The sequence below is a fragment of the Fistularia commersonii genome, chromosome 5 (genome assembly GCF_037954325.1).
Source record: "Fistularia commersonii isolate RoL2024-O1a breed Wild chromosome 5, RoL_Fcom_v1.0, whole genome shotgun sequence".
In the NCBI taxonomy this organism is placed as follows: Eukaryota; Metazoa; Chordata; class Actinopteri; order Syngnathiformes; family Fistulariidae; genus Fistularia; species Fistularia commersonii.
The window spans coordinates 16370468-16381701 of record NC_141288.1 but is presented as its reverse complement, the minus strand read 5'-3'; the positions used below and the strand labels follow the sequence as shown (position 1 = coordinate 16381701).

At 37.9% G+C, this 11234-nt stretch overlaps 1 protein-coding gene across 1 annotated transcript; it reads left to right on the top strand.

The window, feature by feature from the left end:
- The first annotated feature begins 1026 nt into the window (after positions 1-1026).
- LOC147234200 (sodium- and chloride-dependent GABA transporter 2-like) lies at positions 1027-11028 on the top strand. Its single transcript, XM_086147019.1, has 15 exons — positions 1027-1093; positions 1320-1511; positions 4396-4530; positions 4613-4753; positions 4853-4940; positions 5035-5167; positions 5246-5380; positions 7251-7354; positions 8036-8160; positions 8231-8343; positions 8438-8575; positions 9368-9470; positions 9602-9702; positions 9821-9991; positions 10165-11028. The coding sequence occupies exons 1-15, from the start codon at positions 1087-1089 to the stop codon at positions 10312-10314; spliced, it is 1836 nt and encodes a 611-aa protein (XP_086003145.1). The 5' UTR covers positions 1027-1086; the 3' UTR covers positions 10315-11028.
- Positions 11029-11234: the final 206 nt, after the last annotated feature.

Below are 11234 nucleotides of genomic sequence, written 5' to 3'. Positions count from 1 at the left end.
CAGCTTTTCGCCTCCGTCCGAGCAGGTCGGCCACCACGACTGACTGCACAGCGTTGACTCTAATGAAACACGATCAATTACATAAACCTGCTGCATGTCGTTCTGCCTCAGCCTCCGGCCGGGGCCAGTGTTTTTGACCCCCCTCCTGCCCAAACTTGTACACTGACTGACACCAAATGCTTGGAATGTGCTTTTAGTCTTGACCGACAGGAAAACTTGTGTTTTTCTCTCAGGTTAATAGTAATTGTTCTTATGTTTCAATGGAGTGCTGGTATGGGGATTTTGTATTTAATCTTTTTTTTTTTTTTTTTTTTTTTTTAGATCTAAGCTTAAATTCTGGTGACTGCAGGGATTTGTGACATGAGGGGTCATGACCCCCCCCGCCCCAGGAGAGCAAGGGGGCCGCAAGATCATTTTTAGACATCGATGAAACAAAAAGAAATACAAAGAAGATGTTTAAAGACTCCTAGTAAAAAAACAAAAAAATAAATTGAAAAATAATCTCGTGAAATTTTTTTATTCTCAGTAAATATTTTTTAAAATAATGGGAAATTAATTTAGAATGACCAAAAATTTGGGAGCTCGTCGTGAAGATCTGCGAAAATTTTCTCAAGAAAAAACTTCAAATTGGAGATTATTAATTAACAAATAATTCACAAGACATGAACACAGGAGAATCACGGAGGGGGGGGGGTGAATAAAGTGGCTCCATTTTTGAAATTACCAAATAATTTAAAAGCAGATTTTAACAGTGTGGTACTCGGCCAGTTACATGCTTAAATTATTTCCCACGTTTTTCTAAATCTTGATTTTGACACATTACGCTTCCGGTGAGACAGCGACTGCATGGGATTGCACAAAAAAGGTAGTCACGGTTTAGGTGATGCACTTTGCTCCGAAGAGGGCAGATGACGGGGAAGAAGCGGAGGCCGGCCTAAGTTTAGCATTACAAGCCTCCCGCCCCTCGCCCCGCTCGTGTTAAATTCTAAAACTTGAGCATTTTGCAGAGAAATCCCCCCAGTGACAGCTGCGGGTGTGAGTCAGAACCTTTTTTTTTTTTCCAAGGAGACAGACTGCGACCTTGCCATGAAGGGTAAGTAGTATTTTTGATCAAATTCATGAGTTTGAAATTCGGACCCTCCTCATATTGCATCCTGACAGTGCGATTGCTTTTAAAATAAAAATACATACGTAGGTTTCAGTGGGAAACACCACACTTTCCTCACATTATCTCACTTCTTCGGTTTTGTGCATCAGGACTGTCACTGAGCCCTCCCTTGTTTTGACGTTTGCACCCCTCACCCTCCCCAAATGAGTAGGAGACGCTGCCAAAGCAGGCCTCTCCAATGCCTCCGGTCAAGCCAAAGAGCCGCAACCTCCCTCGGAGGAGAAGATGGAGGAGCGCGGACAGTGGGCCAGCAAGATAGAGTTCATCCTGTCGGTGGCCGGCTCCATCATCGGCCTGGGGAACATGTGGCGCTTCCCTTACCTCTGCTACAAGAATGGGGGAGGTGAGTTGGCGACGGGGTCAGACCTTTGCAAAAATCATCCTGTCCATGCACGAATTTTAAATACTTTTAATGTTCTACAAAAATACCTGGATAGAAAGCCGACTTTAACCACCAGGCCACCTGTTTTGGTATTGATTACATATCGCAGACTATCACTACACTACATCTGCATCCAGGCGTGGGGAATTTTCAGTTGTATATTTAGTTTTAAATAGCTGCTCTGAAGTTTTTGTATTTTTATTTTTTAAATACAAGCAATAGAATGCTAGTTTTTAAAGTCATGGGTGACTTTTAATGCAAGTGAAAAAAAAAACAGATGTTGAAAGAAAGCAAGAAACGAAGTGAGAATCGGAAACAAATGAAGACGGAGCTGAGAGAAAAATTTAAAAAAATCAGGAATAAATAGTTCCTACGAAGTTATCCCGCAGTTACAAGAAAAAGGTTAGGATCATCAGATAAATGCTAAATCATTTTCAATTCTTTATTTAAAGTTCAGGTCTACTGTGAGGTATCAGACAGATTGAATTGTTTTATTTTGAAAAACATTGACAATTGACTTGTTTTTTGCCGTTATTTCCACATTACGCTTGTTGTTTTTTCAAAAGCAGAAATCAAAAAAAAGAGCTCCTGAAAGTTTTTCCTTTCTTCTCCCACTCTGCTCATTGTGGCGCACAATTTCTGAGCACGATGTTGCCATAGCAATCTGAGATGGGGATTCGGGGGGTGGGGGGGTTGGAGGGGGGCTTAATTAACGTCTGCTAGTCTGACCTACCAGAATGTTTTCTGTCGTTTGATTCTGGACACACGTCGAGTAGAAACATGCTTGTGTAGCTGCTAAATCGCGTGCCCCTTTCTCCACCCCGCCGCGGGGGGTGGCCGGGGAGGCCGAGCGGGGTCAGACAGCTGTTGTTGCTCCTCGCTCACCGCAGCTGTCCCTGCAGAGAGCCGGAAATCTGAGCTCGCCAAACATCCTGGGCCACCCGGTGGGACGTCCACACTGAACCTGAGAGAGAGTGGCAGTGGCTCAGGTTAATGTGTCTAAAATTAACGAAACCTGCACTTCTTGGGCCTCACATTCATTTGTTGCGCCTGGCTATGTACTCTCAATATTTGGCAGGAAGAAAATCCAATGTTGATGATGCTAACTGCATTGTTGTCACACAAGAGGTCAGATGAACAGATGATGCTTCAGACTTGTCGCAGCCGGTCGCAATTAACATAAGTATAACATGAGAATAATATGAGTATAACATGAGTATTGCATAAGTAAAACATGACCATAACGTTAGTATAACATGAGTATTTCATGAGTATAAATATAACACAAGTAAACGTAAGTACAGCATTAGTATAACGTGTATAACACTGGTAAAACATGAGTATTACATGAGTATAAGTATAACACAAGTATTACATGAGTGTAACACATGTGTAACATAGGTATAAAATTAGAACAACGTGAGTATTACATGAGTATAACAAAAGTCTATCATGAGTATATTTTAGTATCACATGTGTATGACGTGAGTATAACATGAATATTATACTATTTTCACAAGAGTGTAACGATAGAATGTCATTCGTATTACATGTAATATAAGCGATACAAGTATGATACGAGTATGTAATACAAGTATAATGAATAACATGAGTATTGCACAGGTATAACATGAGTATACCATAAGTATCACATAAATATAACATGTATATGACATTGGCTTAACATGAGTTAACATTAAAATTACATGAGTATCGCATAAGAAACACATGAGTATATAATTAAGAATTTACATGAGCGTAACATGAGTATTGCATACGTATAGTACGAGTATAACATGGGTATAAAATATAATACATATCATATTACATGCGTATTACCTGAGCATAAAATGAATATAACAGAACTATAACAAAAGTATCTTTATAACAAATGTAACTTTATAATTTACTGAGTATTACATGAGTATGTCATAAGTATGTCAGCCAATTTGTACATCCCTGAGTGGTAACAGTGAATATGACAAGGAGAATAATTTGAAATAAACATTTATTTATTTAATAAAGGCAAGATTTTTTGTTCAAATCCTGTGATAATCGTTTTTGAATTTAAGTTTTTTGTTGACTTGTTCTGACTTGTTTGTAGCAGCTGGTTGCAATTAACATATGTATAGCATGAGAATTACATGAGTAATGTATAAGTATAACAAGACTATAACATAAATATAACATGTGTATAACACTGGTAAAACATGGGTATAACATACCTATAACATGAGTATAACATAAGTGTAACATGAATATAAAATTACAACAACATGAGTATAACATGAGTATAATTACAACATGAGTAAAACATGAGAATAACATAGTATAACATGTGTATAACATGGATATTACATGAGTATAAGTACGAGAATAACATGAATATAACTTTAGAAATACAAGAGCATAAGTACAGCACTAGTATAACATCAGTACATGATATGTATAACATGAGTATAACATAAGTTTAATGTGAGTACAACTTAGCAAAACTTTGGTAAAATCCTATGTCTACCCACTGTAAACACCTAAATAATATTTATATACTGTCAGAAATTTTAAATTCTAATCTATTGTTTTTAAACCAGCCAACTTTCAAATCCCTGAGAGATAGCTGTAAGTATGACAAGAAAAACCATAAGAAATAAAGTTTCATTTACTTAAATATCTCACATTCAATAAAACCAGGATTTTTTTAATCAAAACCCTGTGACAATCATTTTGATTTTAGGGTTTTCTTTTAAAAAAAAAACCAAAACAACAACAATATATTCAGGACTCGTATTTTCACTGGCAAATGGGATGTTGTGATTTACTTTATTGTCAAAATGTTGGACCTCAGGTGCGTTCCTCATCCCGTACCTCATCTTCCTGTTTACCTGCGGCGTCCCCGTGTTCTTCCTGGAGACGGCCCTGGGCCAGTACACCAGCCAGGGAGGCATCACCTGCTGGAGGAAAATAAGTCCCCTGTTCGAAGGCAGGAATGCATCCAGTTTCACTTGAGCATATTGATAATCTATCAATTGTTAATTGATAAATAATTGATAAATATTCTGCAGGTCTGGGCTATGGCACGCAGGTGATCGTGACTCTACTGAACTTTTATTACATCATTGTTCTGGCTTGGGCCATCTTCTACCTTTCCTATTCGTTCACCGGGACTCTTCCCTGGTCTTCGTGCAACAACACGTGGAACACGGGTAACCGTGGCGTCGTCTTTTTTTTTTTTCTTCAAATTTTATTTTATTGCCGCCTCCCGAATGTAAACGTTATTAGTATTTGATTACCGCACCCTGCAGAAAACTGTGCTGAGTTTCAGAGGGGACATCTGTCGGTCAACCAGACGACCTTCCGAAACACCTCTTCGCCCGTCATTGAATTCTGGGAGTGAGTTTTCCGAAGTAAAATGGTCTCGTATAAAAGTGGGACGTTTATCGTATCCATTGCTTTTTTTTTTGTTTGTTTTCTCGCGCCCGAACAGGAGACGAGCGTTGAGGATTTCCCCCGGCATCGAACACATGGGCTCGCTGAACTGGGACCTGGCCCTGTGTCTGCTCATTGCCTGGGTCATGTGCTACTTCTGCATCTGGAAGGGGGTGAAATCCACAGGAAAGGTGAGCTTTCCGTCTCTGAACATTTCCAACAAGCCACGTTTTGGATCGAATTCTTTGTGTTGCATGTTGCGTTGTTAGGTGGTCTACTTCACCGCGACCTTTCCCTATATGATGCTGATTGTGCTGCTGGTCAGGGGACTGACCCTGCCCGGCGCTGGGATCGGCATTCAGTTTTACCTTTACCCTGATCTGGGACGGCTGAAAGACCCACAGGTACGCTGGCAACCTGAAGCTATTTTAAAAATTAACATATTTGAGTATGAGTAACATCCTCAATAATTCAAAAAAAAAATCATTTATCAAGATTATTTCTGTAATGCAGCTCAGTTTATACAACAATGATAATAATAATAATAATAATGATAATAAATTCACATAAGAATGGTTGATATAATAATAATAATCAATATAATAATATTAATATGAAAATAATAGTATTTCACATCATGATACTATAAGAATAAATACAACAATAATGATAACAATATAATAATAATATTTGATATATAAATTAATAATGATATAAAAAATAATAAACTTTCATATAATAATCATACCTAATTATAATTAACTATACCCCAGTAGGGGTGGCTGAAAGACCCATAGGTATGCTGCGACCCTAAAACTATGCTATGTGGCTCCATAGAGGTAAGTTAAAAAAATTGTGCATTTTTACTGCACAATGTGTGGGCATTCTGTGGCTCACTGCAGGGGGAATAATAATATTTGACATAATAGAAGTAATATAGATATAATACTATTCAATAAAATTTAATCAAAATAGTAGTAATGATACAATTTAAAAACAAGAATAATAATATTTGATATAAAATAAAAATAATAATGTTTAAGAATAAGAATAAGAATAAGAATAAGAATAAGAACAACTTTATTTATCCCGAAGGAAATTGTTGTGCCAGAGTTTCAAGTTAAACATAACGATAATAAATAATAGTAGGAAATTGTATAAACAGTATAAAAAAGGGGAGAGAATAAGAAATACAAATAAAACTATAAAAGGTCAAAGTAACAAGTCAAGGCTATAAAGTGTCTTAAGGTCTTAAGTACAAAGATTTTGAGATTCCCTGCAGCTGAAGGGAGAGGAATTAAAAAGTCTGATAGCCTCAGTCGCAAATGAATATAATAATAATTACAACAACAACATTAATGATAATAATATAATAATAATAATTAATAAAAATCATATAAAATAATAACACCTAATAATAATTACCCTTGCCCTGATCTGTGACAGCTGAAAGATCCACAGGTACGGCAGCACCTTTAAACTATGCTAAGTGGCTCCTTAGAGGTGAGTTAGACAAAAATTTTGCTGCACCAGGTGCGTCTATCCCGTGGCTCACTGCTTCAGGGGGTTGGGGGGTCTAATATCTGCTGGGTCCATCTGCTCTCCATGAAAGAAGCAGGGAGCTGCAGGGATCAGATGCAGGGTCAGAACACTGCTGCAATCTAAACATAAACTCTACCGGGAGAAGATTCGCAGGCAATCGACCAATCGGGCCTCCCAGTATCCACTCGTTCTGCTCTATCCCAGTTGAAAGGGGCCGCTTGAAAAGCTTTTCTGCAATGTTAAAAATTTGTTTGAACGTGAATTGAATCATTTATGTCTACGTGAGCACCATCCTCAACTACAATAAATGTAACAGAAAAAAATTATTTCTCAATATAATTTACAAAGAGGCTTCAGTTTTACTTAATAATAATAATGATAATAATTTCTGAATAATAATAAATATGTATTACAACAATATAATTATTGAAAAATATAATATGAAAAATAATACTATTTAATGTAACATTATTACATTATTAATATTATCTATTATAATTATTATTATTATTATTACACCTGACATGATGATCAGATACAGGAGTTCTTTCAGCACCAGGCTGATCGCAATATGATGTATTACAGATCACACATCATTCCTGCCTGTGGCCGTCACACTGTTTAACTCCTCACTCTGAGTGTACTTAAGGACTTATATGCAATGATATTTGTAAATATAATTCTATGTATATTTGTTGCATTATATTATCAATAAATACATTTTTTCCCAAGGTATGGATGGATGCTGGAACCCAGATCTTCTTTTCCTATGCCATTTGCTTAGGGTCGCTGACCGCCCTGGGCAGCTACAACAAATACAACAACAACTGCTACAGGTGTGTTTTGCAGCGCAGCATCTACATGCATACTTACCTGGCAGGGGAGATACCATGATCAAAAAGGTGGTTCACCCCGGGAAAGGCTCAGCCATTGCACATAAATACTGCACAATTTCTGGCAATGGGGCTCCGTGTATGCGTCCTCCCCTGAGCATCTCAAAAAAAACAAACAAAAAAAAAAACAACTAAATAACTAACTAAGTTATTAATTAACCAAAATAATTAAACAAAAAAAAACAGATATATAAATGTTCACACACACACATATACACACATACATATATGCATGTACACACATCGATATAGATAAATAGATACACATACATAATTTGTCAATTCTGGGATCAATAAAGTACATCTTACCTCATGCTGTATTTGATAAATAAGCCTCAGGTCTTATTCAAGTAATCACATTTGTACTTTGCCAGTACAATTTGAATTATTGAGGAATGGTCTTGAACAACGAATGAATCGTGCTTTTATTGGAAGCTGCTAACATACATCTTGTGGAACCACTGACATCGTTCGTGTTCTTCACTCCGTTCCCTCCCATTCCTTGTCCAAACCCCTGTTTTACACATGATCCAAGCGGAATCGGACCTTTCTAGAAATGCTTTACGAAATGCTTAATGACGCAGAGCTCCCTCCAGAGCCCTCAGAGCGGTCTTTGTCTTGCAGGGATTGCCTCGCCCTCTGCGGTTTGAACAGCGGCACCAGTTTCGTGGCGGGATTTGCAATCTTCTCTATTCTGGGTTTCATGTCTTATGAACAGAACGTTCCCATCTCAGAAGTGGCAGAATCTGGTGAGGCTCGATAAATACGCTCAAAGTTCAAGTGTAATACAGTAGATCGATACAAATGTCTATTCCACAGGTCCTGGTTTGGCGTTTATCGCTTATCCCCGTGCTGTGTCCATGATGCCCTTCTCTTACTTGTGGTCTGCTCTCTTCTTCTTCATGATTGTGTTCCTGGGTCTGGACAGCCAGGTGAGGTTGCACGTTGAAGAGGCCTTCACACTTGTGTTACCAATGTGAACCAACATTTCAATCTTCCTTACTTTCCTTCTGGGCTCTTCTGCAGTTTGTGTGCGTGGAGAGCCTGGTGACGGCGGTAGTCGACATGTACCCGACCGTGTTCCGGCGGAAATTTCGCCGGGAACTTTTTCTCTTAGCTGTGGTCATCGTCTCCTTCTTCATGGGTCTCATCATGCTGATGGAGGTAAGGGGTTCTCTCTCTCTCTTTCTCTCTCTCTCTCTCCTCTTCCTCTCTCCCACACACACACTTTAATAGATGCATGCACACAAACATCTGCATTGAAATTGAGGTAATTTGACCATTTGTCAAAAAATAGGCCTTCAAAAGAATGCTTAAATAACCAGATTAATTGTTTGGGTTTTTTTTTTGAGGGGGTGGTGGGGTTGCACCTGATGGTTGTTTATGGGTAAACCATGGTGGGATATTTTTTTCTTCTAAAAATTCCACAATATGGTTGACATGTTTTCACCTCTGCACAGCTGGCAGCATGAATGCTCTGCAGAGGTGTCAACAAGTCTTCATTTTGTAAGTACAAGTCAGAGGTTTTGTGCGGCACGTCTCCTGTAAGTTTTTTGAAACATTACGCAACGCCTCTCGTTGAAAAAGCCAAATTTGAAGTGCTTTTTTTTTTTTTTGCTCGGGTGTTTTTTTTTTTTTTTTCCTGTTCACACAACTGCATAGTAAAAAGCTATTATGGCTAATGAACCAAAATTCATGAATTAATTTTATTCCCTGGCAAGTAGATAATAATGATAATTTGACAACTCAGTTTTGATGGTCTTTTAATGTTTTCTGTTGTTTTTTTTTTTTTTTCAAAAATTTCAGTTTCAGGACAGTTGTTTTGGGTGATAGGAAATAGAGCATGAACTCAATCTTATCTAATCTTCTGGTCTACTTCTGAAAAAGCACTTTCTGTCTTTTTATTTAAGCAGGTGAATCGCGAATACCGATTCAAAGCTGTTGTTTTCTCCGCAGGGGGGCATGTATATCTTTCAGCTCTTCGATTATTATGCGGCCAGCGGGATGTGTCTCCTCTTCATGGCCATCTTCGAGACGGTTTGCATCGCGTGGGTCTACGGTGAGCTGAGTTTAAACACAACAATCGCGCAGAATTTCAACAATTGTCCTACTCCCTTCCATGCTCTTCTACTCAGCTTGGATTTTTAAAAGCTCAGCATGAAAACAAATATCTTTAACATGTTTTCTCAGGTGCAGATCGGTTTTATAACAACATTGAGGACATGATTGGTTACCGTCCAGGACCTTACATCAAATATTGTTGGTTGTTCTTCACCCCGGCTACATGTATTGTGAGTTTAAGCACGGATAATATTTCCAAAAATGGACAGAAACTCTTGATCCAGTTGGATTTTTTAGGAGTGATTTTGTTTGTCAGTAGCATTAACGCTTGCCGAATTGTATCTCCAGGGTACGTTCGCGTTTTCCCTCATCAAGTACACGCCGCTAAAATACAACAATGTGTACGTATATCCATGGTGGGGATATGTCTTTGGCTGGCTGCTCGCTCTCTCCTCCATGGTCTGCATTCCCCTTTGGATGATTTACAAGATCAGCACCACCAAGGGGACATTAAGAGAGGTAATATTCAGCCCATCTGCAAAAAAATGATAATTTTCCAATTTATTACTATTGAAAAACGAGCCTCTGAATGTCATTATATTGTTGAGATGTTGCAGGGAGCAAATATCAGCTCTTCATTTTTCTAAAGCCATGTCAAAAAGTTCAGCCTCTGTAAATGTGTTTCACCACAGCGCATCAGCATACTCACCACGCCATCTGACGACTTACCGAAAACCAAGAGGGAACAGGAAAGATTGCTGGCCATCTTTGCACCTGAGGGAGATACCCCGATGAATACAAACGGCTACTTTCCCGTATCAGAGAGAGACTCCAACTTATGAGGCCGAGGTTTGATATTTGTGGATTGAAAAAGGTTGCATGGAGCGCCGTTTTCAAGAGTCTGTTGATGACTAGGTGAGCCATTTGGTCGCTGCTGTGAATGATGTTTTTGGTTTGGCCTGTACATTTAAAGAATGATGTTATTATTACCGGCTTGTTTGATTTCTTTCTTTATTTTGTCATAAAGGATGAGGCCATTTTCAGGGACAAAAAAAGTAACTACATGTATCTATAATCTGGTATATTGTTTTTCGTTGTATGCATTTCACATACTATGTAGGACACTTGAGTGTCAGAGGACACAGCAACATTTCACACAATTTTATAGCAAACCACTTTGACATTTCTGTTTCATTGGAATGAATCAGTAAGATTCTATTAAATCGTTGATTCCCCTAAGTTCGTTGCATAAGACAACATATTGGAATATGATTTTTTTTAACAGATATAGTACTAGGAAAACTAAATCAAAAATAGAAGAAACTAGCTGTCTGTGAAAATGAAATATATGAAATCTACACTTCCCTGATGTCACATTTGTATTATATTATTGCATTGCCTATAGTCATTTGGGAGTATTTTTTTGTTTGTATTTTAATATGGTGACATGAGTGAAAGGCTGATACCATTTGGAATTCGAGTAAGAATTATTGTAACACAGCAGTACTTACATTACTAACATGGTAAGGCTCCCAATATTGCACTGTAAAATAATGTCTGTACAAAGAAATGTGTAAGTATGTTTTTAAATAAACATATAAAACCAAACGAGTGTTCCCGGTTGCATTTTTACTTATGGATCGCCGTTAGCCTTAAAATACATTGATGATTGAATCTTGATAATCCTTTTTTCCTCTTGCAGTTTCTTGTGTAAACACGTGCACTGTCTTAACTTTAATGTATAACATTATAAATCATCATT